A 26,204-nucleotide genomic window follows, 5' to 3' on the forward strand; every position below is an offset into this window, starting at 1 on the left:
CAGCTGTGTAAAATTGTTTTGTTTACAATAGAACAAATCATTCAAGTCAAGAAAAACAATTAACAATTCATATAGAACAATACCGGTGGTCAAAGTCAACCTATAAGCAAAACATCCTCCCCTTAATTTATAACAGCATATAAGTCAATTATTCTAGCGCTACCAGCATATATATAAGTGTTTTGCCGGCATTCTGGTGTATACAAAATCAAATGACCTTTGTCAATGACATGGAAATCAGCTGCGGGCGGACTATTTGATAGAACCAGCAGCTCATCAACGGTTGGCAGCAGAGAGCAGTTTAACAGTATCATTAGGGTATACAAGAGGCACAGTATAATCCAAAAATTTCGGGTAAGCAAAAATAATAGAAATAAAAAAAAATTGTATAGAAATAATAAAATGCTGCTATTGTCAGTTATTAGTCAGTCAAGAATTTGTGAGAGTTATTTTGCGGAAAATGTCCCTGACAGCAGAGACTGTAGCTACAACAGTGTACGAGGGTCAAAAACCTGGCACCAGTGGATTACGCAAAAAGGTAGAAATGGAATAAAAAAAATTTCCACTAAACTGTAGGAACTTTCAAATATTTTTATAATGGTTTATGTAGGTTAAAGTATTCATCCAACCTAATTACACCGAAAACTTTGTGCAATGTATTTTGGATGCCAATGGTGCTGCTCTTAAAGGTTCCACATTGGTGGTGGGCGGTGATGGGCGTTATTACTGCAAAGAGGCTGCCGAATTAATTATACGCATGTGTGCTGCCAATGGGGTAAGTGGAGTAAATACCAGATAAATGATCACTCAATACTATCCTACATTCCTTTTGTTTATAGGTATCCAAATTGCTTGTGGGTCAAAATGGTATTCTCTCTACACCTGCCGTTTCGAGTTTAATACGTCATCACAAGGCTTTGGGTAAGTATTTGTATATATATTCACAAGATTAAATGTTTGTCCGGCATAATCAAACAGCTACGCTTACTTCTTATCAATTGTATATGACTTGCATGTATACTTAATATTTGCTTGTTCACCAATTGATATTTAGTTCATATGACACGATGCATTTATTCGGAAACAAAATGAATGTAGCCTTAGCTTGAACTTGGAAGTTTTTAAAAGCGTATCTTATCTAAACAGCAACAAATTAAAATTTTTTGTCAATGAAGGTCAGCAACACTTGTTTTTTGTATAAAAATATTAAACTCTATTTAAATCAGTAAGGAAGGGGAAAAGTCGGGCGATTCCAACTGTATAATACCCTAAACCTACCCTGCAAGTACAATGTTGGTGCCATATCCATTCGGAACCAATTTTGATTGACCTCGGCGGATGTTTTCAGATGGTTTATTAAACGAAACCTATCAAATTTCGAGCAAAAATGTTCAAACTGTAATAACTAACTGCGATATATACACATATATGGCAGCTATGTGAAAATCTGAACCGATTTCTATGAAATTCACCGGTAATGTCGAAAGACATAAAAAAAATCCTTCCTGCTACATTTCGAGAGAATCGGTTAACAAATGAGCACTTTATTGAAATATTTTTTAAAATCGCACAAAGATATTTATGGGATCTATATCTGAACTGATTCAGAGCAAACTTCCTAAATAAAATAAAACTGTGGTAGTCACCGAGAAAGGCGTTTCAAAAAAGGTGGCAGGAGTGAAAATTACTGCAATCAATGCGTTGTGCGAAGTTTTGGGAAGATTAGTCAATAAATGCGCTTGCAGTGGCTCTAGGAGTGAAAATTGGGCGATTTATATATATGGGAGCTATATCTTAATCCGAGCCGATTTCAATGAAATTAACCAGAAATGTCGAGAGTCATAATCCTTCCTGTCAAATTTCGAGAGAATCGCTTAACAAATGACCATTTTATTGCATTATTACTGCAAATCGGAAGAACATATATATGGGAGCTATATCCAAATCTGAACCGATTTTTTCTTATTTCAATAAGCTTCGTCTCTAGGCAGAAAAAACATGCCTGTACCAAATTTTAAGACGATTGGATGAAAACTGCGACCTGTACTTTGTACACAAATTAACATGGACAGACGGACGAACGGATACACAGACAGACAGACGGACATAGCTAAATCGAAGGTGTTTATACCCTTGTCCTACACGGAAAGCTATGCGACACCAAAGGCCTATAGATATATGCAAATGCAAATTTGCCCATGAACATTCCATTAAGGAACTGGGGCAAACTTCTCACAAATCAATGACTGCCGTCCGATTCAATTTTAAGCTCAATGATAAGAGACCAAAAATTCTGTACAAATTTCTTTATAGGCAAAATGTTGATGGAATTTTCCCTTAAGACAGATTTTTTTACGACTTTTCCTCTTAAGGTCAATCCCCAAGCAAATATTTTCAAAGGACGAAATCTCCATAAGAGTGATAACTATCGCATATGGTTAGATATGAAACAATGACGAGAAATCGATTTACCAAAAATTCAAAAAATGGAAATTTTCAAGAACCCGCTCAAAAAACCAAAAACATGATTTCCAAAAAAACACGTTTGCAAATCCAATAGAAAACAAAAATCGATAGATCATAGGCTCGAAATCTTAATACAAGTGTAGTCTACTGGCTCTACTGAAGTACGATAAGACGAATATTAACTTACGCCTCAATAATTTGGTGGAGAGCGATAGAGAGAAAGTGCAACATAAGGAAATTACAACAGGTTCAGAGGACCAGTGTTGGCACTCAAGAAAATTATTACCAACCAAAATTTCAGAAAAATCCTACCAAATCCGACCAAAACCTACCAAATGTTGTAGTATGTGTATAAAGTACACATACCAGATCGTCTTTATGCTGATAAACGAGCTAGCAATGTCTGTCGGTTTGTTTCTTGAAATCGCTTTACAGCCTATTCTTGGATCGGTATTTCCCGGTAAGAAATCTTGTACGCAGAAAACCCTTATTTCTTATTCATAATTAACGAAATTTGGAAGAGATCCCTTAACATTCATACCAGTTACTGTCAATATCAGAAATTACGCAATTTTTCCTGAAATTTGAAGCAGCAATACCCGTTGTAACACTATTTGACCTCGAAATTCATTATTCTGCTCTCTTAACAAATGTACAGTAACCACGGGAAGTTAAATAATTTTGAGTTATTTATATGTTGGACAAACCTACCAAAGATTGAGGTCAGCTTACCAACCTACTAAAAGAATAAAAACCTACCAACGGCAACACTGGTTAGGACCACACCTACTAGGGCATCGCAGGCTTTCTGGATATCCGACCCATAGACTAAAAGTACGTCTACATTGGCCACTAAATCCGGATTTATGGCCTTTTCGAGATTTAAATGCTAAATCCTGTGTTTTTTGCAGGTTTTAAAAATACAAAAATAAATCAAATTTTTGCAGGATTTATTTTTAAATCCCAAATAAAGCCGATTTCATGGTTGAATAATGTCTAAAACATTCTGGGGGCGCTTAACCCACCCCCCAGAGGTCTTTTTACGCTTATGCCTGGGGTATTAAGGACCACGCAGGGACGGAGATCTATCTCCAACGCGCTGACCGGTCCTGAGGTGGTGTGCTATTAACGCGTGGACGTCGAGTTTAAACATAATTACAGACAGTAAGCTGGCCGTTATGGGCAATAACATCCAGTGCGGTAAAGTCACGGAGATCTTGAAGTGTAGGAAGGAGTTAAATGCCTTCTCTAAAGATGGCATGATCACATCGTTTGGGTACCGGGCCATAGCGGAGAAGGACAGACTATTGGCCAAAGAGGCAAGGGACAGACATCAGTAAACTTGGTGAATGCATAGCCTTTCGGGGTCGCGCAGACCAAGTTAAGGGCGTGGGCACTGTGGAAAGTTAAATGATTGGTAAGATCATCCTATATATGTATCGTGAGAAGACAAGCGTATTAATGAGAGAAAGTAGTAAGAAGGTAGCAGTATGGCTTTCGATCAACAGGCGCACTTATGCGCAATTGGTGCGACAAGTGATTTTCTTGTTGTTGTTGTTGTAGCGCTATTTGCATGTTTGCGTTCATCAGCATTCTCCTGTAGGCGAGCAAGCTACTTCCATTCCATATGATCGATTGCCACGGGAACTTTATGACCATCGGTTATTTAAAGGCGACAATAACTAGCCTTGTTATATCGAGTATCACATGCGGTATCTCGATGTCGCTGATTGTCCGCTACTGCAATTTCTGCTATTCCATATACGAAGCATTCCACTATCTGCAATCTGTGGACGTGCTCGGTAGCTCCCAGCTGATCGTAGCTTAGAGATACTACCCGTGTGATGCTCATAGTCCAACCGTGTGGTGCTCATAGACGTTGGCATATTTTCTATTGGGTTGCCCAAAAAGTAATTGCGGATTTTTTAAAAGAAAGTAAATGCATTTTTAATAAAACTTAGAATGAACTTTAATCAAATATACTTTTTTTAACACTTTTTTTCTAAAGCAAGCTAAAAGTAACAGCTGATAACTGACAGAAGAAAGAATGCAATTACAGAGTCACAAGCTGTGAAAAAATTTGTCAACGCCGACTATATGAAAAATCCGCAATTACCTTTTGGGCAACCCAATATGTCAATGAGCCGCGAAGGCTCATAGGCTCCGGCACTTAGGTGCGAATACTATACGACCTCTCATCACAAAAAACCAGCGCGACGTTAAAGATCATTATACTGCAAACACATGTTAGGCTTGATTGCGTCCCAATTCTACAAGACCAGTATTTTGAACACCTAGCGGGTGCTGACAACACCTAGCGGGTGCTGACAACACGTTTTCAAATCGCTTTGGACACATTCAGTTCAGGTTGTTGAACCTTGCAAACCAAAGACTAGTTAATATATTCATAGCAAACTACTATATTATGCCCCGGCACGGGATAGTTGTAAGCACCACCCAGGCTGGAACATGGAGGTCCAATTTGTGTGGTGTACTTTGCTGTCATGAAAAGCTTTGCTGCAACCTTTGGTCGGGCGCGACCACAGTTTGCGGATAGTGGAATGCTCCATAGGGAGAAGCTGCAACAGCAGTCGCGGACAATCATCGGTATCGAGCGGAGAGTCTAAGTGAGATGTCGGGTGGCACCGGCTCTTGCACAAATACTGAATGCCTATGATGCTCGATATGACAAAGCGAGTTATTAGCGCCTGTAAATAATCAATGGCCACTCTGTTCCTGCGATGATCGGTCCTTTGGACCGCAACGAGCTTGATCACCTACAGGAGCTTGACGAGGATTGCCACCACCACAAGAAAATGTGGCTACAACAACTATATTATGCAATAAAACCAACATTTCAACAAAAATTTAAAAAATTACAATGCGCATAAGAGTATCGAAATAATTGCAAAATGGAAAGGCAAATTTTGCCAATGAACATTCCATTAAGGAATTGGGCTAAACTTCTCACAAATCAATGACTGCTGTTCGATTCAATTTTAAGCTTAATGAACCTCCTTTTTATAGCCGAGTACGAACAGCGTGCCGCAGTGCGACACCTATTTGGGGTGAGTTTTTACATGGCATAGTACCTCACAAATGTCGCCAGCAGTAGGAGGGGATAACCACCGCTGAAAATTTTATGATGGTCCCGCCATTATAACCTCTGCGCTATGGTGGCCTCCATCGAAATAATTTTTTATTAAAATTATAAAAAAGTTATTATGTCATAAGGGCGACACATCATAAGCACTAATCGAACCTGAACGCTATCGCTTTGGTTTCTGAAATGACTCATAAATGTTTATCTGTGATTTTTAACCTTGTTCCGGCCTCTCATTTCACCTCTGCTTATCAAACTGACTTGAATCATTGTTTCAAAATCAAAATTTTGTCAATAATCGCTACATTTTATTTTTTTATTTTTCTGATTAAGGAATGGAAAGCAACCAGGCATTGGGTTATTTTTTATTATATTAATAAGTTTGTCTTTTTCCCAAAAATCTTAAAATATATCGTTACAATTTGCATTGCAGGTGGAATTGTTTTGACCGCTTCGCACAATCCAGGTGGTCCAGAAAATGATTTTGGCATTAAATTCAATTGTGAAAATGGTGGTCCAGCCCCCGATGCTTTCACAAATAAAATATACCAACTTTCGACTGCCATTAAAGAGTACAAAACTATTAAAAGTCTGCCAGTGGATATTACCAAAGTTGGCACCACCACACACACTGTTAACAATCAACCCTTTGTGGTGGAAGTTATAGATTCGGTGGCAAATTATGTCAATCATATGAAGGAGATTTTCGATTTTGCCAAACTCAAAGATTATGTGAGTGGCACATCGAGCGGCAAACCCTTAAAGATGCGCATTGATTCATTGAATGGTGTTACCGGTTCCTATGTGAGAGAAATCTTTTTGAATTGTTTGGGAGCCAGTGAACAGTCAGTGGTTCATACCACACCATTGCCTGATTTTGGTGGCTTGCATCCTGACCCCAATTTGACCTATGCCAAAGATTTGGTAGATGCTGTAGCAAATGGGGATTATGATATTGGAGCTGCTTTTGATGGAGATGGTGTAAGTATATTGGAAAATTAATATTTTCAGAAATATTAGCATCATATGTGTTTATTATTTTCTAGGATCGTAACATGATTATTGGTCACAAGGCCTTCTTTGTAACACCCAGTGATTCGTTGGCTGTCATTGCCCACTATCTGGAATGTATGCCATACTTCCAGAAGAATGGTATTCAAGGATTTGCCAGAAGCATGCCCACTGCATCGACGGTGGATTTGGTGGGCAAAAAATTAGGCAAGGAAGTGTTTGAAGTGCCCACTGGCTGGAAATATTTTGGCAATTTGATGGATGCTGGTCGTTTGTGTTTGTGCGGTGAGGAAAGCTTTGGCACAGGCTCAAATCATATACGCGAAAAGGATGGCATATGGGCTGTTTTGGCTTGGCTCTCCATAATGCAGCACACCGGCAAGGGTATTGAAGATATTTTGAAAAATCATTGGGCTATTTATGGTCGCAATTATTTCACCCGCTATGATTATGAGGAATGTGAATTGGATCCTTGCAATGATATGATGGCCACCATGGAAAAAACTATCACAGATGCTGCCTTTGTGGGCAAAGAATTCTCAAGTGGAGGAAAAAGCTATAAAGTCAAGGTAGCTGACAATTTCTCCTACACCGATCCTGTTGACAAATCAGTGTCCACCAAACAAGGCTTGCGCATAGTGTTTGAAGATGGCAGCCGCATTGTCATGCGTCTTAGTGGCACTGGCAGTTCTGGGGCCACTGTGCGGTAAGCATACGATTTAAAATGCATTCAAATATTTTATAAACAAAAATATTCTTGCTTGCCTCGTTTTAGCCTATACATTGATTCCTATGAGAAAGACAATGTTCTGGGTCAAGCTAGTGAAATGCTTAAACCTTTGATTGACATTGCCTTGGAAATATCACAATTGCCCAAATTTACAGGACGCAATGCTCCCACCGTTATTACATAAATAAAAAATAAATATAAGATGAAGGCTCACACAGGAACCTGTAAAAGAACTACCTCATTTCAATAGAGGTATAAAGATTATGTTTTTTTTTCTTTTAATTTCTTTTTCTTTGGCGTTGTTAATTATTACTTTCCTATTTTAGAATGCATTTGTTCTATCTTTATCGATTATGTTTAATAAACTCGTGTGTACGTAAAAATACATAAGAAAACATTAACTCTTCACATTTAACCCCAAATACTCATACTGATTCAATATAATGACGGGCAGACGATCGGTCAACACAGAACGTGGTAAATGTGATTTACGAACAAAATTTTCCAAAAAATGTAACGTAGTAATAACATCTGAACACAGTTCATGTTTCGCACTACCAAATAAATTGTTGTACATCAAAAATATGGGCCTTTGAAAAAAAGTATTTAAAAATGGTACTTACCCCAAGTTGGATTCGACTAATACTGCTACATATTGACACAGGTAGGTTATCAAAATCATTTTCACATCTTTATGAAATTGCTGCAATATTGTTAAAAGGCCCATCATAAGAGGTCCCGCATCGAGAGGATCTTTGTTTGTTTTCACAGCAAGACTTTGTATTTGTTGTGAAAATTGAAAATGTGATATATGGGCCATCACAAAAAGGGAAAAGAATAGGGAAATATTATGCGAGTTTTTAGTCAGCACAAACACTTCCTCCAGCGGTTCGTAGGTCCCGGTGTACATTAAATACTCTTTAATGTCGACCAGCAAAGTAGTATCTTTGAATTTTTGCTGAGTTTCTTTGTTTTCCAACTCATTCAACAAAGATCTGAAACAAAAGTGAGAAGCAAATGATTATAGAAAAGCAATTAAGATGAAATTATTGCTGGATAAATCTTAACTACAACACAGTGAATATAAGAGCAAATATAAGTGAAATTAAATAAAAAAAATTTCTTTGGTAAACCAAGAAATTTTACTCAAAGAAAATTTACTAAACAAATTTTCTCAGCGAAAAATTCACTTAGAAATTTCTTATCGGGAAATTCACTAAAAAAAAAATTCTCAGCTTAAAATTTACTAAAAAAATAGTCTCAGCGAAAAGTTCACTTAATAATTTTTTCATCGAGAAATTAGCTAAAGAAAATTTTTTCAGCGAAAAATTTACTAAAGAAATTTTTGTCTGTTCGCACTTTCGTTCTTTAATTCTTATTGAGATTCCGTTGCAGGATATATCTGGCTTTAGACCATTGTTTAATGCTTTCTTTACAAAGAATAGCATAGCAAAAAACATTTTAAAGTCAGCAAAAGTGTGTTGTTGCTAGAAGCATTTGACTAGCTATACGTATAGCGATTCTAATTTCGAACAAGAAATATCATCAGCGGACGATGTCGAATGGATCATGGTGTTTAACATACCATCCCAACTAGAGTTGGTTGTAAAACACACATCTGAATTTGAACAGTGCTCTTAAAGACGACTTGATTCACAAGCACAATAGAAAGAAATTTTTTCAGCGAAAAAATTTACCAAAAATTTCTCAACGAAAAATTTAGTGAAGAAATGTTTCCAACAAAAAATTTTTCAACGAAATATTCTCAGCTAAAAATTTACTAAAGAAAATATCTCAGCGAAGAATTTACTACAGAAATTTTCTCTGCAAAAATTTTACTACATATATTTTCTCAGCGAAAAATAAACTAAAGAAAATATCTCAGCAAAAAAATTACTTAAAAAATGTTTTCAATGAAAAAACTTTCTAAAGAAATTCTCCTGCAATGGAATCTCAAATATTCTCAGCGAAAAATTAAGTAAAAGAATTTTCTCAGCGAAAAATTGAGTAAAGAAATATTCCCAACGAAAAATTTACCAACGAAATATTCTCAGCTTAAAATTTACCTAAGAAAATATCTCAGCGAAGAATTAACTAAAGAAATTTTCTCAGCACAAAATTTACTACAGAAATTTTCTCATCGAAAATTTACCAAATACATTTTCTCAGCGAAAAATTTACTAAAAAAAATATCTCAGCGAAGAATTTAGTTAAAATTTTTTTTCTGCGAAAAATTTACTAAAAACTTTTTCTCAGCGAAGAATGTTCTAGGGAAATTTACTCAGCGAAACATTTACTAAAAAAATTTTCTCAGCGAAAAATTTACTAAAGAAATTCTTTCCGCAATGGAATATTTTCAGCGAAAATTTTGTTATTAAAAAAATTTACTAAAGAAATTTTCACAGCGAAAAATTCACTCGGTGCAAAATTTACTGCAGAAGTTTTCTCATCGAAAATTTACCAAACAAATTTTCTCAGCGAAAAATTTACTAAAGAAAATATCTCAGCAAAGAATTCAGTTCAGAATTTTTTCAACGAAATTTTCTCAGCGAAAAATTTACTAAAAAAATTTTCTCTGCGAAAAATTTATTACAAAAACAATAACTGGGAAAAATTTACCACAGGAATTTTCTAAGCCACAAATTTACCAAACAAGTTTTCTTGGCGTAAAATTTACTAAAAAAATATCCCAGCGAAAAATGTACTTATTAAATTTTTTCAAGCTTTTTTCCTGTTAGGGCAAAAATCATTAAATTTCACAATTTTTTTTCAGCGAAAAATTTAGCAAACAAATTTTCAAAGTAAAAAATTTATTAAAAAAATTTTTACACCCAAAATTTTACTAAAGAAGTTCACTCAGCGAAGAATTTACTGAAAAAATTTTTTCTGCGAAAAATTTACCAATTTTTTTTATCGAAAAACATCGAAAATTTACTAAAGAAAATCGACAATTTGGTGAAGAAATTTTCTGAGCAAAAAATTTTTCTGAGCGAAAAATTTACTTAAGAAATTTTTTCCGCAATGGAATTTTTTCAGCGAAATATTCAAAAAAAAATGTGCAGCCAAAAATTACTAAAGAAATTTTCACAGCGAAAAATTGACTTAGCGCAAAATTTATTTCAGACATTTTTCCATCGAAAGAAAGAAATTTTCTCAGCGAAAAATTTATTTAAGAAATTTTCTGAGCAAACTTAAGAAATTTTCTCAACGAAAAATTTTCTCATCGAAAAATTTACTAAAAAAATTTTCTCAGCGAATTTACTACAAAAATTTTATTTGCAAAAATTTACTGCTGGAATTTTCTTAGCGAAAAATTTACCAAACAAAATTTCTCAGCGAACAATTTACTTAAACAAAAATCTCGGCGAAAAATTTACTTATGAAATTTTTTCAACGGAAAAATTTATAGCTAAAATTTTTGCAAAGGAAAAATTTTCTTCATTTGAAGTTTTTTGCATGTTAGGGCAAAGATCATTTAATTTCACAATTTTTTTTTTTCAGCGAAAAATTTAACAAAAAATTTTCAAAGCAAAATATTTACTAAAAAAATTTTTACTGAAGAAGTTCACAGCGAAGAATTTACTTACGAATTCTACTCAGCGAAAAATTTAGTAAAGAAATTTTTTCAGCGAAAAATTCATTAAAAAAAAATTACAGCCAGAAATTGACTAAAGAAATTTTTACAGCGAAAAATTCACCCAGGGCAAAATTTACTGCAGAAATTTTCTCATCGAAAATTTACCAAACAAATTTTCTCAGCGAAAAATTTACTAAAGAAAATATCTCAGCGAAGAATTCAGTTCAGAATTTTTCAACGAAAAATTTGCTAAAGAAATTTTCTCAGCGAAAAATTTACTAAAAAAATTTTCTCTGCGAAAAATTTATTACAAAAACTATAACGGGGAAAAATTTTTCCACAGGAATTTTCTAAGCCAAAAATTTACCAAACAAGTTTTCTTGGCGTAAGATTTACTGAAAAAATATCCCAGCGAAAAATGTACTTATTAAATTTTTTCAACGGAAAAATTTTCTTCATTTTAAGCTTTTTTCCTGTTAGGGCGAAAATCATTAAATTTCACAATTTTTTTTTAGCGAAAAATTTAGCAAACAAATTTTCAAAGTAAAAAATTTATTAAAAAAATTTTTACACCCAAAATTTTACTAAAGAAGTTCACTCAGCGAAGAATTTACTGAAGTAATTTTTTCTGCGAAAAATTTACCAATTTTTTTATGGAAAAATTTACTAAAGAACTTTTCGATGCGAAAAATTTAATAAAGAAATTTTTGCGGCGAAGAAAGAAATTTTCTCAGCAAAAAATTTACTTAAGAAATTTTCTCATCGAAAATCGAAAATTTGGTGAAGAAATTTTCTTAGCAAAAAATTAGTCAAAAAAAAATTTTCTGAGCGAAAAATTTACTTAAGAAATTTTTTCCGCAATGGAATTTTTTCAGCGAAATATTAAAAAAAAAAATGTGCAGCCAAAAACTACTAAAGAAATTTTCACAGCGAAAAATTGACTTAGCGCAAAATTTACTTCAGACATTTTTTCATCGAAAGAAAGAAATTTTCTCAGCGAAAAATTTATTTAAGAAATTTTCTGAGCCAACAATTTACTTAAGAAATTTTCTCAACGAAAAATTTTCTGATCGAAAAATTTACTAAAAAAATTTTCTCAGCGAATTTACTACAAAAATTTTATCTGCAAAAATTTACTGCTGGAATTTTCTTAGCGAAAAATTTACCAAACAAAATTTCTCAGCGAACAATTTACTTAAACAAAAATCGCAGCGAAAAATTTACTTATGAAATTTTTTCAACGGAAAAATTTATAGCTAAAATTTTTGCAAAGGAAAAATTTTCTTCATTTGAAGTTTTTTGCATGTTAGGGCAAAGATCATTTAATTTCACAATTTTTTTTTTCAGCGAAAAAATTTACTAAAAAAATTTTTACTGAAGAAGTTCACAGCGAAGAATTTACTTACGAATTCTACTCAGCGAAAAATTTAGTAAAGAAATTTTTTCAGCGAAAAATTCATTAAAAAAAATTACAGCCAGGAATTGACTAAAGAAATTTTTACAGCGAAAAATTCACCCAGGGCAAAATTTACTGCAGAAATTTTGTCATCGAAAATTTACCAAACAAATTTTCTCAGCGAAGAATTTACTTAAGAAATTTTCTCAGTGAAGAATTTACTTAAGAATTTTTACAGCGAAAAATTTACTAAAAAAAATTTCTCTGCGAAAAAATTGCTACAAAAACTATATCTGCGAAAAATTTACTACAGAAATTTTCTCAGCGAAAATTTTTCCAAACAAATTTTCTCAGCGAAAAATTTACTTAAGAAATTTTTTGAAGGAAAATATTTTCTTCATTTAAATTTTTTTGCCTGTTAGGGCGAAGATTATTAAATTTCACAAATTTTGAAAGCAACAAATTTATTAAAAAGAAATTACAGCCAAAAATTTACTAAAGAAGTTCACTCAGCGCAGAATATACTAACGAAATTTACCAAGTGAAAATTTACTAAAGAAAATTTCTCATCCAAAATTTTTTCTAAACAAATTTTTTCCGCAATGGAATTTTTTCTGCGAAAAAATTATTAATAATGAACCAAAAATTAAATATTGAGATTTTCACAGCGAAAAATTTAATGAGCGAAAATTTACTTTAAAAAAATTTCTTAGCAAAAAATATGCCAAGGCAATTTTCTCATCGAAAAATTTCCTAAAGAAATTTTTAGCAAAACATTTATTAAAGGCATTTTAACAACGAAAAAATTAATAATGCGATTTTCTCTGCGAAAAAATTACCAAAGAAAGTTTCTTAGCAAAAAATTTAATAAAGAATGTTTTGTTAGATAAAATTTTTACTAAGGAAACGTTAAATTTAATTTAGGCAAATTTTTATCACAATAAAAATTTACTAATCTTAAATCTCGAAATCTCGTTCACTTACCTATTAAATGTCTCTAAAGCTGATTCCAAATTCTTAGCATTCACTTTACTACTGCGATTGAGTTCAAATGCCAAATGCTGTCTCAATATTTGCTTATGGCCCAATTCTAATATCCAATCGACCATTGTTGGCCAAACTTTAAGCCAACGCTGATGGTAAGTGGCATAAAATTTTGCAGGGTTTGCGGCATATGCTCCGGGAAACTCTTTCGATTCCAGCTCTACGGTCAATTGTGACAAAGTGGAAGACCACATTTTGTCATTTTCAATATTGTGCTGTAGTTTTTCCATATTCTTTTTCAAATCGTTAGCAAACATATAAGTATAGAGGCGATCTAACCCCACTAAGCCTGCGGGACCTATGGCTTCACGCATTTTGTAAAAGAAACGACAATCCAAAACTTCCTTATGGGGGGGCTTTTTGTCATACCAGGTGGCTTTCAAATCCAAGTAGATGGTATTGTGTGGATCAGTGCATTGAAGTATCTCATAGGCTAGGCGTCCAATGAAATTATTTGACTTGGAACAATCACCTTGTAGTGGTGGAAATGTAGGTATTGGTATGGTAGTTGATTGGAATTTTGATTGCCAGGACTGGATCTTATTGCGCAGAAAGGCATTGCATTCTCTTTCCACGTTGTAATTGATGACTCTGTTGCCCTCTTCTTGCAATATTTTCAAGCCATGAACATTAAGATAGTCTTGTATATACTCGAAGGATCTACGATAGCCATCCATTGTCTTGGCCAATTGCTCTAGTTTAGTTTCTAGTTCTGCAGTGGGATTTTGTTTTTGTTTGCCGCTTGGTGAAAAAATTAGACCCAGATTATAGGCGTTGGCTAAATGTTTTACCAATTCCTTGCGAATGCCATCTTCAAGCAGTTGTTTTGGGTCTAATTCAATGACACCAACCAAAGTTTTCTTCATCATGAGTATGCCTTCGGTGAACACCGATATGGAATAGGTTAATTTGGCCACCGTGTAACGATCTTCAAATTGGGCATATTCTTTGAGTTTCTCTTTTTCCAAGCGTGTAGGCAGCTCTTTGAGAACATCAGTTTGTAATTGAATAATTCGAGCCATAAGATTGAACATGGTCTCGGGTATTATTTGCAGCACCTTCCGCATGTAATTTGCGAGCTCAGTGCTGTAGTAGTTGGAGACCGAAACAAGATCTTCCGATTTGGCCTGATTTATACGCATCAAGGGAATTTCTAAAGCGCTAGCCAATTTTAGAAATGCCGCCCGTAGATGTATCACAGATTTGGGTTGTTTCTTTATGGAATCTTGCATAATGGGGGTGAAATCACGATCTATAAGATGCCATGCATAACTAAGATCGCTTATTAGTTGAATATTTATGAGAATATCTTCTTTGACATTGATTATCTGTTGAACATTGAAGAGAATAAAGCATGGAAATTTAACTTTTTTGGACTTTTGGGGCCTAAAATTTACCTGTATCATACGAGTCAAATACTCCCTGGTTTCCATTAGATATTGTTTGACTTGCATATTGGATTGTAAGTTGTGAAATTCTTCAACTTCCTCTAAGGCCTGTATTAGTTGTATCAACATACGACCGGACACATTAACATTATCACAGTTGAGATTTTCAATTTCTTTGCATATATCAGCAAACCACAATTTTAGCTGTGGATTACTTTCAATTTTCGATAGAGGGCGGGTACCCGAAAAGGCTTCGCTCAGTTCACTAACACGATCTAAAGCTTCCTTTTTGAAATCATTCCATCTGGTGGATTTTTCTTGCATCAACGTTCGTAGAATCTCCTTTACTTCCAACTCCAACTGGGAACAATTAAGCAACAGTCGAAATAAATCAGCTTCTTTATAAGCCAGTTCTTGACGCACCAATGCTGTTATATTATCTACCTTCTGTTTGACTGCAACTTTGGATATCTCATAGATGGCCTTGGAAGCATGAGTAAAATACCAACGAAGCAGAACATTACATTGCCGTATAAGATTAATAATTTTGGAAATATTTTGCAGCACAAAAAAGTCCGTTAAGATACCATCTCTAAGTATTTCTTGGGATTGTTTTAGAATTTTCTCCATTTTTTCCCTACGCAACAAACAATGACCTTTAATTGTGGTGGTCTCTACAACAGATAATGCCGCCTTGGCGGCTTTAAATTGATCCCAGGCATCAACCAGGTTTACTGTTATGCCCATATAAATGGAGACGACCCAATTGTCCGAAAAGAATTTATCCACAATTTCGCGCATTTGAGCCACCTGGGAGTGTAGAATTTTTGGAGAAAAATAGAGACAAACATACAGCATTGCAGCCTGGGTGGAAAGGGCAGTGGATCTATGATCGGGATGTGGATAAATTGTTAGTTGGTTGTAAATATCATCGCAACGCAAACGTCCCATGACCATATCAATAAAATTTTCATCGAACTTGAAGCGTCCAAAATAGGCCTCAGGATAATTCGTGGCAGAATCTTTGGTTGTTTTCGCACTCGTAACATTGGCCACATATCCTGTGGAACGCAGCAACATGCAAACATCATCTATATTGCTATCGCTATGCGATTTAGAACCACTATAGCGATAGTAAGAGATTAAAATTCTCTCTCTCACCACACCAGGTATGTGAAAATCCAAAATAAGGAGAATTACACCGAAGATGTAGAGGGCTTCGCACTGTAAAGAAAACAAATTTTTTGGTATTTTGAAACCTTTCAAATTTACGGAAATAGCATTTCAAATTCAAATGATCGCAGGTGTGTTATTGACATTGATCTCCTGTTCGTATGTATAAACTTTATTTCAACTTACCATCAATTGCTTGCCTTCTTCATCTTGCAACACAGTCTCCAGTGTTTGTTGAATGTAATACCCTCGATTAAGCTCATCTATGAATTGTTGCAAATCTTTGGCATACTGATGGGTGCTTTCAAAGGCTAAATAAAAACGAGTCAGTAGTTCTAAATAGTTTTCACGGATTTCCTCATCCAAATCTTGTAGGGCGGGATCATTTTCTATTTTCAAATCTTGGGCCTCAGCTATTTTAAGATAACTGAAGTCCATTATGACTTCGGCATATTTTTCTTGATCCGATTTTGATTCCAATCTGAAAAATGTGAAATGGGAGATGGAGAAAAGTAGATGGCTTGCAAAACTCTGGGTTTTCCAAAAATTCTACAGATCGAATTGGTATTCGGAGTGCGGCTAAAGTATACAAGAAATGCGATGTTAGTACCAGTTTCTTCGGTACCAATTGGCAACCTCAACAGGTCTGCAAATTCCAATCAATGAAAACTTTACCTTCAAAATATGCTAATAATTTACTCCAAACTCTACGCAGTTTATCCTACTTTGACAAAGTTGTTAGTTTTAAACCAACAACAAAATTGATACCTTAAATGTAGTTGGATAGATGTTTATTGCTAACATACCGGAATATGTCTGGAATGTAATCTTTGAGACGCAAAACTTCTGCTATTATGGAGTTACCCATTGATACAATATAAAGCAGATTTTGGCCACAAGCATTGTTCTCGGCCAAAAACTCTGCCATTTTTATGGAACAAACAACAAAACAACACAAAAAGGAACAATTTTAACAAATAAATAAATTTCTGCAAAACACAAAAACAGCTGACAACATAGATATCGAAGCCAATAAAAAATATAGATACGCGCTTATTAAAATCAGAGTTGCCGTCTGTGCTAATACTGGTTTTATCGAATGGAGTCATATGCTGTCGAAAATATCTATACCGATTAAAAGTCACTGTACAATTTTTTCTCGGGGAGTATCAACGAGTTTTCACAACATTCGGTTGTGTGTGTACATTATAGTTAAGAGCCATAATACACACAAACAACGAAATATGATTCGAACTAGTAACATACTCAAAATCAGAGTTGCAATAATCAGTGATTTTGACAAATAGTGCACTCAATATTTTGTTATTGGGCAACTGCCACTACCTTGAAAAAAATATTGGGTTGCCCAATTATTGCAAGTAATTGCGGATTTTTCATATAGTCGGCGTTGACAAATTTTTTCACAGCTTGTGACTCTGTAATTGCATTCTTTCTTCTGTCAGTTATCAGCTGTTACTTTTAGCTTGCTTTAGAAAAAAAGTATAAAAAAGTATATTTGCTTAAAGTTCATTCTAAGTTTTATTAAAAATGCATTTACTTTCTTTTAAAAAATCCGCAATTACTTTTTGGGCAACCCAATATATCTTGGCTCCAAACAATGCAATGTGGGTATCACAAGAAAGGTATTAGCGAGTAGACTACGAATATTTAAAAAGCTGTCTAAAAATTAGACCCGGGTAGGACCTTCTGGGTTTTGAGAATTTTGAACCCACCTTAACCCTAGGCAATATGGGTATCAAATGAAAGCTACGAAGGAGTAGATTACGATAAATATGCAAAAAAAAATTCTTAATGTCGAAAAGATTTCTAAAGAAGAATAATCACTGCTAACAACAACAACCTCTTTGGGAAGAAATTTGTACCTGGTTCTCGCCAAGAAATTTGGTCCTTAGCTATATCTGGCGCAGGGTTTTGCGGGTTTTACTACTTTTCTGTTTGAGGATTTTCGAACGTGGATCGCCTTCTTACTTGGCGCAAAGCTAGGTTATTTAATTCGTATTCTTACCTTTGAATCCAACATTAACCGAACTAATTTTCCGTTTAGTTACTTTCTGGTGTTGGAGCGATCTCCCGGCGTTAAAGTCGTATTCTTCTTACAAATACCTTTCATTTAATTCCCATATTATCCCTATGGGCTTACATGCCTGCTTTTAAGGGTTTTTGGACTTTGATTAGTTTTCCGTTTGGGACCTTTTTTTTAACGTGGATCGCCTCATGATACTTGACAGCAATCTAGGATATTTAATTCATATTCTATATACAAATACCTATCATTTGCTACACAGGTAGTATTCAGTTGTTTGCTGTACACTACACTATGTCGTGGGTGTTAACACTCGATTTCCAAGGCGGATTTAAAAAGGTGGGCTCACACGAACAGCTGTTTGACGGTATTAAGATGTCAGAATTTTGTTTGCATTCTCTTTGTTGTTATCTTCTTTCTTGCATATTCTGCCCTAAGACGTATTTCAAAAGGTGGTCTGACGCAAACAGCTGTGAACAGCCGGCCAGGTTTGATGCTATTAAGATGTCAGGATTTTGTTTACATTCTCCTTGTTGTCATCTTCTTTCTTGCATATTATCTGCTCACGCACACGCACACACATTTCTTTGTGTGTGTTGGCAAAACGTCGATCAGCTTGATGGCAAGGTGGCGTATTGTGCCATATGATTTGTGCTTGTTGTATAAATGAAACCACCTTTAATTGTTTCACCATAGCTTCAAGTGTGGCAGCACCGAATGACTCTCGGTTTTAAGGGTCAAATTTGAAAATTTTTTTAACTTTTCCGCGTTGCTTTTGTGGAATTAGTGTACAGAGTTGCATTTTTACAACGCGACGCTCAAGACGCTCTTTGTGGTTTGGCTTTGAGCGCGTTGAGCTTTGTTTTTGCGTCGTATTGCAAAAATATAACTGCCCACAAATCTCACAAAAGCAACGCGGAAAAGTTAAAAAATGTTCAACTTTGACGCTCAAAGAGAACGATGTTCTGTGCTAACACATGTAGGTGGTATTTCTAGTCGTCAAAGTAAAAAATGGTTAGCTTTAACTTTGATTTTTTGCCATTTTTTTTTTGCAGATTTGCTTTTTTTGGCCTTAAAGGCCTAAACAAATTGACCGCGTTGAGGTTTATTTTTGAGTGTCGCATTGCAAAAATGCAACTCTACCCACAAATTCCAACGCGGAAAAGCTAAAAAAGTTTTAACGTCGACGCTTGAAAGCGAGCGTAATTCTATGTTGCTACACGTAAAGTAGTGGTTTTAGTCGCCGAAGTCTAAAATTGTTTAACTTTTGCGAGTTGCTTTTTCAATATTTGTTCTTTTATTTTTGAACTTTTCAACGCGTAGCTTCCCAACACACTCATTCCGTTTAGGCCTTTATCCTGTATTTTTTTCTGGAAAAGTACGCGAATAGACTTACATACACCATCTGTCCAAATGGGGACACGCCCACATGTTACCGGTGAATGACAGATGTTTTTTGTTGATGTTATCGTTAGCCGAGATGATATGAATTGGACTTTGTAAGAACTACTTGACCACTTGTATATTTATTTCTCTGTAAGAGAATATAACCCACTTGAACATTATAGTATTATACTGACATTCTTTTGGCATTGACACATTCTAATTAATCGCCATGTATCAGGATTACAAAGCAATTTTGGTTAAGAAACAAGATAAAATTCTGGTAGTGAAATTTAATAATCCCAAGAAAAAAAATTGCGTTAATCGCGAAGGATACATAGAGCTTGCGCGTGTGTTGAGAGCAGTAGCTAAGGATGACACTGTTACAATGGTGGTATTCACCGGTGTGGGTGATTTCTTTACGGCCGGCAATGATCTATCAGCATCTGCCAATGTAACCGATATGGATGCCTATATTCGTGAATCAAATGTCATATTTAAGAACATGGTGCATGCTTACATCGAGTGTCCAAAGATATTAGTTGCATTGGTAAATGGACCGTGTATTGGTATTGGCACGACTTTGGCTGGACTCTCCGATATGTTATGGTGCTCAGAGAACGTAAGTTTATTGGTTTTATTTAAAGACGTAAAACAGCATACAACAAAAGAGTGGTGTGAAGAAACACTGTGGTTGCTAGCCACGTGCCCTCCAACCTCATCTAACCTTAAGGAACACAAAATCTGTAATGAAATTTTTAGTCAAGTAACTGGGGGAAACGCTTCCAAATCATTGACCAACTTCTGACACTATCAGGTCACAATCCCACGGCAGCCGGTTGTACGTACCGGATTGACACGATGAAGTCCTTCATCGGCAAGGGCTGCCGCCTCAGTGTACAACAACACTAACAGGTCATGTGTGGTGGGCGTGCAAGCTGATCAATGGAGACAATATGTAATTCAAATGAAAGGTTTTGGGAAGGCGAATGCAAATCTGGAGGCCACCGTAGCGCAGAGATTAGCATGTCTGCCTATGAAGCTGAAAGCCTAGGTTCAAATCCTGGCGAGACCATCAGAAAAAAATGTTCAGCGGTGATTTTCCCCTCCTAATGCTGGCAATATTTGTGAGGTACTATGCCATTTAAAACTTCTCTCCGAAGAGGTGTCGCACTCCGGCACGCCGTTCGGACTCGGCTATAAAAAGGACGCCCCTTATCATTGAGCTTAAACTTGAATTGGACTGCACTTATTGATATGTGAGAAGTTTGCCCCTGTTACTTAGTGGAATGTTCATGGGCAAAATTTGTAATTTGAATGCAAATCTGATTACAATATGTTGGGCCGCGCACCGTCATTAGCTCCAAAACGGACATATAGGCCGGTGAGGACAATAAAAGTGTCAAATAAAAGGTATTTAGGAGTAAAATACGAATCACATATACAAAAATTGGCGTATGACGTATGGGGAGGTGAAAATTCACAAATAGACATGATCGGCACAAAAAAGAGACTCCAATGAGAGGTATTTGGGAGTACCCTGCTTCCTGACCGAACCATGCTTTACAGAGATAACTTCCATTTTCTATTAAAACAAATTTTTTGACAAAATTTTTAAAAGAATAAATTTCCTAATCTTGTTTTTCAGGCTTATTTTACAACACCATTTGTTAGCTTGGGCATCGTACCAGAAGCCGGATCATCATACATTTTTCCCTTTCTACTTGGACGTTCTAAAGCGACCGAAATGCTTTTATTTGGTGAAAAGCTGACTGCCCATGATGCTTATCATTTTAATTTTGCATCCCGTGTATATAAACCTTTCGAAGTGGATTCATTGATATGGCCAAAACTGATTGAATATTCTCAAATGCCACCAGAGTCATTGCAAATCTCCAAGGGCTTGTTGCGTAGCCAAGAAAAAGAAATTTTAATGAAGGCCATTGATGCCGAATGTGATGCTTTATATAAAAGATTTTATAGTGAGGAATTTATGAATGCTATTATTCAGTTTTCAATGCGTAAAAAATCCAAGTTGTAAATATGTACAGTATTTTGTGGTAAAGATTAATCAATACATAATTTATAAATATTTTTTACAATAAAAGTTTTGTATATACTTATGTTAATGCCAGTAATCATAATTGCAAATATTCATAAAAAAACAACATTCCTTCCGGGGGAACAGCTTTTTATAGCCAAGTCCTTACGGTGAGACGTTGTGCGCCATATCTTTATAGAGAACTTTTTCATTAAATAAACGTCAAATATGTGAAAAATGTTTTGCATGTTCTTGCCAGGATTCGAATCAAATTACAGGTATGATTTACCATCTAACATCAATCCCATGGCAGCCGGTTATATGCACCGGATTGACCCGATGGAATCATCATGCCGTCTCAGTGTACGTGTTCGTCCTTTTTTCGTCATGGAAGAGACATATCCCGCAGTGCCTCTTCCGCAGGTTTCAGGTCCGTGCTGGGATTGAAAAGTGGGATCTTGATCTGGCCTTACGTCACTACGGGAGTATAGTCACACCTGAATATGTTGCAAGGTGCTGTACGAACATAGACAGCAGTGGGTCACAAGCGTCGTCACCTACTGCGTCCTCGTCGTCTGACTATGTAACCCACCCGACCTCTCCTATGCGGTAATATACGCAATAGCAGCATCCCAGCCCCAATATTGTCAGGTCAGTGCCGGGAAGTGTATGATTTTTGCAATTGAATTCCAACGGTCTCCGAGGCAAGATCGACGAGATAGTGGGTTTTATGAGTCGGAAGAACATATTGGTTACAGCGGTAGAGGAGACAAAGCTGAACGACATCTGCAGCTTGCACAGTTGTCACGGATGTAATACGATAGGATCGCTCAAGGAATGGAGGTTAGGGGTATGGCCTTCGTGATACACCATTCGGTGGAGTATAAACACATCTCGCCTGAGCCTCGCGCTAGTGACCGCTACATGGAGTGCTTGGGATTAGTAGTCAGGTCCGGTACTGCCGAGATGGAGTTATACAACATGTAGATACAACCGGTTGGTTGGTGTGTCCCAATTAATGGCCAGGCTTACAAGCCCGACATAAGTGGACTACTCTCTGGCCATAATCGTCGGGTTCTAGGAGGCTTTGGATAACTTTGGGAGAGCAGATTGAAGGCTCCACGATTTGCACGGTGAATGAGGATGCCCCAACCAGGATTACGAGGAGGTGTAGCAGCTCGCTTGCCATTTCCAATACATCCCCCTGATCTCCTGAGTGACGTCCAGGCAAGACGCCATCTCTTTGGGATCAGACCTCCCCATAATACTCACCATCGACCGACCACCCGACTTCATAACCTCTGAGCGCCGGACGTTTATCAATCAGAAGAAGACCGATTGGGTCGGCTTCAGAGAGTACATCAATCGCCGCTTCAGTGAACTGCCACCCCCCTCGGATGTGCTAGTTGCCGAGAGGGAATTCCGAGACATCATTAACGCAGCAGCCTCTCGCCTTATACCGGCTGGTCGAATACCCCAAGTGCTGCCAAATTTTCCGGCGCGGCCAGTGGTACTCGCAGACGAGCGTAATGGGATTCGTGCCACGAACCCCACTAACCCCAGAATCAGCGTGCTGAATCTAGAAATAAACAGGGTAGTCAACTATGTTCGTTGGATTTGTGGCTGTTACACTTGGAGCAATGTGACTTAGGCACAGGTTTAGGCAGCTGTGGTCTGCTGTTAAGTCACTCTCAAACCCCGGTAGACGGGGTGACAGGACCTCAGTTACTGTTGGCGACGTAACTGTGACTGATCCGAAGAGATGCGCCAGGTTGTTCAAACGTCAATTCATTGCGCATTCCGAGTGTGATAAAGCTTGGAGCAGAGCTATTCGTCGTATCCGTGGTCTCCGAGCCAATAGACAGCCATCACAATGTACCGTGGGCGAACTAACGAATGTCATCCGTGGCGCCAAAACATCCGAGGCGCTGGGCCCCGATGGAATCCCTATACTGATGCTGAAGAATCTGGATCTACCTGGAGTTGAGTACCTTACAACTGTCCTCAACCTACCTTTGAAAACTCTAATAGTTCTCGATGTCTGGAAGATGGGCAGAGTGATCCCGCTACTGAAGACTGGAAAAGACCCGAGTTTAGGGGTGTCGTACAGACCGATCTCCCTTCTCTCACCAGTGAGGCATTACTCCTCCCGAGCCTCGTAGGAGAATTTCCATTCGCCGTGCATCAGCATGGATTACGAAGACTGCATAGAAAAACAACTGATTTGTATGCAACTTTCGCACACATTTGCCGTGGCTTCAATTAGCCCAGGCCATGTGATAGGACGGTCCTCGTGGCATTGGAACTATCGAAGGTACTCGACACGGTCAGCCAGGCATGAAACGCTGGGTCGCGAATTATTTGTTTGGTCGCCAGTCATTTGTGGCATAGAGATCGTATCATATGCGGACGATTGTACGATCATGGCATCAGGCCCTCCACCCATTGATAACATCTGCGATAGTTTCGTCTTCCCCCACGAACTTGCAAGAAATCTGAAAATATTTGCCACCAAATCTTCAGCCACATAGTTCACTACAAATACGCGTGGTTGAATACTGTGATGGTCGATGGAGTAATGATTCCGACCATCAAGTGTCTCAAAATACTTGGCGTCACATTTGACAGCTCTTACACATTCTCCCCACATGCCACTCCCCACAACAAACTGCTACAACAAAAACCCCGGCACAGTATAACTGTGAGCACCACACAAGCTGGAACATTGAGGTCCGATCTATGGGGTGCCTGGATCTTTCACTACTCTCGTACATTATTGCACTCGTATATTAGGGGTCTACTTGGCCCATTATATGTATACCAAGCAGCTTCCAAGTTGACTACTATAAGTGTTGGTAGGTTTAATGACAGGAAGTAAGAGGAAGTTTGAAGATAGGTGGGCTTTTAATACATATATTGGGCTTTTATTAATTTGAGCTGGGAATCCATATATGACTCTTTGGTGGACATGAGGTACCATCCTCTTTGTTGTTGTGTTTGTAGCCACATATTTTTTTTGTGGAAGGAGCGGACTTCGTCAAATAGCTTACCCCGCCATTAGTTAACGAGTATCACACGCATTCAGAGCTGGGGTCATAGTTATTCCGTGTTTGGCATCGCAGAGGTTGCTGAAGCTTTTATTGGGCTATAAAAAAGCGGTACAACGAGAGGCAGACTACTTGTCTGTAAGGCCAGAGCATTTAAGGACGATACAGTCCGAGTTTAGGGAGAGTACGACGAGCGCGCATATCCCATTGTGTAACAGTGTGTGGGTCGAAAAGACGTCCGATGAGAACTAACGTGTGCGTCCAAAGTTTGCGGAAAGTGGGATGCTACGTTGGTGTAGCTGCAATTGAAATCGCGAAAAATCTGCGCTATCAAGTGAAGAGTTTCAGTGATAAAGCGAGCGGCATCGGCATTTTTTTAAATACTACGTGCCTGCTATACTAGATATGACAAGGCGAGTTACTGGTGCCTTTAAATAACACACACAAAAATTTAAGAATTAGGATAGCTCCTTATGTACAGCAATTTTAAGCAAAACAATAAATGCGATTTTTTGTTTGTTTTGTAAATACGTATTTTAACCTAGAACTTACCATAGAATTTACATCGTTGCCTTGAATTCATAGAAAATAGCACACTGCGCGAATTAATATTTGCTTCCGAATTGCACAACATCTAACTATACTCTAATTAGAATTTTATCTTCGAACAGGATCGATTACGAAGAGAAATGCTAAAAAGGCGGTAAATGTTATCGATTTTCAGTCAAACAACATGTTTCCGCTGTATTTGTAGCCACTCTCTATAATAATGGAAGTGCATTCACGCCCGTCAAAGCAACAGCTTTTATGGCCCTTTTAGACGGCACGTCATGATCGTACTCATCGTGTGCACGTATTGACTACAGCTTTTGCCAAAAACGGTACATAGATTTTTTCTTGATTTTGTTGTTGGCCAACAGCTCCTACCTGTCCAACAGCTCCTCCAAAAATAAAAATCTATGTTTTGATAGGTTCATGCAACACTTGCATTTTATAGGTTAAAAAAAAAACACAGCAAATATTGCATTATTTAAACAAATTATATTTATAAGCAAAAAATGTGTCAGATTAGTTTTTTGATCCCAACCCAAAGCGGATTTAAAAAGGTGGTCTCATGCGATCAGCTGTAAATAGCCGGCCAGGTTTGACGATATTAGGATGTTAGATTTTTGTTCACATTCTCTTTGTTGTTATCTTCCTTCTCGCATATTCTCTGCTCATGGACTCACACGTATGTACACACGCACACAAATTTCTTTGTATGTGTTGGCAAAACGTCGATCAGCTTGATGACAGATTGCACCATATGATTTGTGGTTGTTGTACATATGTGACCACCTTCAATTGTTTCGCCATGTAAAGAGCAGTTTAAACCGGGTTTAAAAAACCAAAATTTAACAAACTCATGAACACCATATACGACAATCCTGCAAAGTACCAAAATCTGTACCTTCGTAATTACCAACCCCGGTTCAAAACATGCCGATACATTAAACTAGCTGTCACCCTCACACCAATGTCTTGCCAATTGGAAATGTATGAGATTATTTTGCCGCATTCAAACTACGTTGTCGGGTTTCTTTAAATCATAACGGCTCTAAAGAAAGCCGATACGGTGCCGCCAGCGCTCACAGTTCTTTAGTCACTTTATGATCTCATGATGACTAAACTAAATAAAATAAAAAATTAATTATGTAAACATAAATACCTATGTACTCACCAAGTTTCTTGATTAAAAATAACCATTTGTTGACAAACTTGATGGGAACTACAATGTCACAGTCGTTGAGCCGTTTGAACG

General features: G+C 36.8%; 3 protein-coding genes across 4 annotated transcripts; 2 read left to right on the forward strand and 1 right to left on the reverse strand.

Annotated features, from left to right (window-relative positions):
• The first annotated feature begins 46 nt into the window (after nucleotides 1-46).
• LOC106084673 (phosphoglucomutase) lies at nucleotides 47-7,705 on the forward strand. The gene is made up of 7 exons (XM_013248541.2): nucleotides 47-354; nucleotides 419-538; nucleotides 611-775; nucleotides 840-921; nucleotides 6,003-6,550; nucleotides 6,616-7,286; nucleotides 7,356-7,705. The coding sequence occupies exons 1-7, from the start codon at nucleotides 226-228 to the stop codon at nucleotides 7,492-7,494; spliced, it is 1,854 nt and encodes a 617-aa protein (XP_013103995.1). The 5' UTR covers nucleotides 47-225; the 3' UTR covers nucleotides 7,495-7,705.
• LOC106084672 (WASH complex subunit homolog 5) lies at nucleotides 7,631-25,031 on the reverse strand. 2 transcript variants are annotated; one of them, XM_013248540.2, is made up of 6 exons: nucleotides 24,956-25,031; nucleotides 16,075-16,369; nucleotides 14,725-15,939; nucleotides 13,268-14,655; nucleotides 7,934-8,305; nucleotides 7,631-7,864 (listed from the first exon to the last, which is right to left on the reverse strand). In XM_013248540.2, the coding sequence occupies exons 2-6, from the start codon at nucleotides 16,324-16,326 to the stop codon at nucleotides 7,708-7,710; spliced, it is 3,384 nt and encodes a 1,127-aa protein (XP_013103994.2). In that variant the 5' UTR covers nucleotides 16,327-16,369; nucleotides 24,956-25,031; the 3' UTR covers nucleotides 7,631-7,707. The 2 variants fall into 2 exon arrangements, with proteins under 2 accessions (XP_013103994.2, XP_013103993.2); XM_013248539.2 differs by lacking the exon at nucleotides 24,956-25,031 and adding an exon at nucleotides 16,695-16,902.
• On the forward strand, nucleotides 19,428-21,588 carry LOC106084679 (enoyl-CoA delta isomerase 2). Its single transcript, XM_013248555.2, has 2 exons — nucleotides 19,428-19,937; nucleotides 20,964-21,588. Exons 1-2 carry the CDS (start codon nucleotides 19,548-19,550, stop codon nucleotides 21,354-21,356), a joined length of 783 nt encoding a protein of 260 aa, XP_013104009.2. The 5' UTR covers nucleotides 19,428-19,547; the 3' UTR covers nucleotides 21,357-21,588.
• Nucleotides 25,032-26,204: the final 1,173 nt, after the last annotated feature.

This window comes from Stomoxys calcitrans, chromosome 1 (genome assembly GCF_963082655.1).
Source record: "Stomoxys calcitrans chromosome 1, idStoCalc2.1, whole genome shotgun sequence".
Classification (NCBI taxonomy): domain Eukaryota; kingdom Metazoa; phylum Arthropoda; class Insecta; order Diptera; family Muscidae; genus Stomoxys; species Stomoxys calcitrans.

Coding starts and splice junctions, on each gene's coding strand:
- LOC106084673 (XM_013248541.2), top strand. CDS start 226: ATGACATGGAAATCAGCTGCGGGCGGACTATTTGATAGAACCAGCAGC. Junction 355..418: donor GTATAATCCAAAAATTTCGG/GTAAGCAAAAAT, acceptor TGCTATTGTCAG/TTATTAGTCAGTCAAGAATT. Junction 922..6,002: donor ACGTCATCACAAGGCTTTGG/GTAAGTATTTGT, acceptor TTTGCATTGCAG/GTGGAATTGTTTTGACCGCT.
- LOC106084679 (XM_013248555.2), top strand. CDS start 19,548: ATGTATCAGGATTACAAAGCAATTTTGGTTAAGAAACAAGATAAAATT. Junction 19,938..20,963: donor TGTTATGGTGCTCAGAGAAC/GTAAGTTTATTG, acceptor CTTGTTTTTCAG/GCTTATTTTACAACACCATT.
- LOC106084672 (XM_013248539.2), bottom strand. CDS start 16,816: ATGGCAGAGTTTTTGGCCGAGAACAATGCTTGTGGCCAAAATCTGCTT. Junction 16,370..16,694: donor TACATTCCAGACATATTCCG/GTATGTTAGCAA, acceptor CACATTTTTCAG/ATTGGAATCAAAATCGGATC. Junction 8,306..13,267: donor GCTTTAGAGACATTTAATAG/GTAAGTGAACGA, acceptor CTTTTGTTTCAG/ATCTTTGTTGAATGAGTTGG.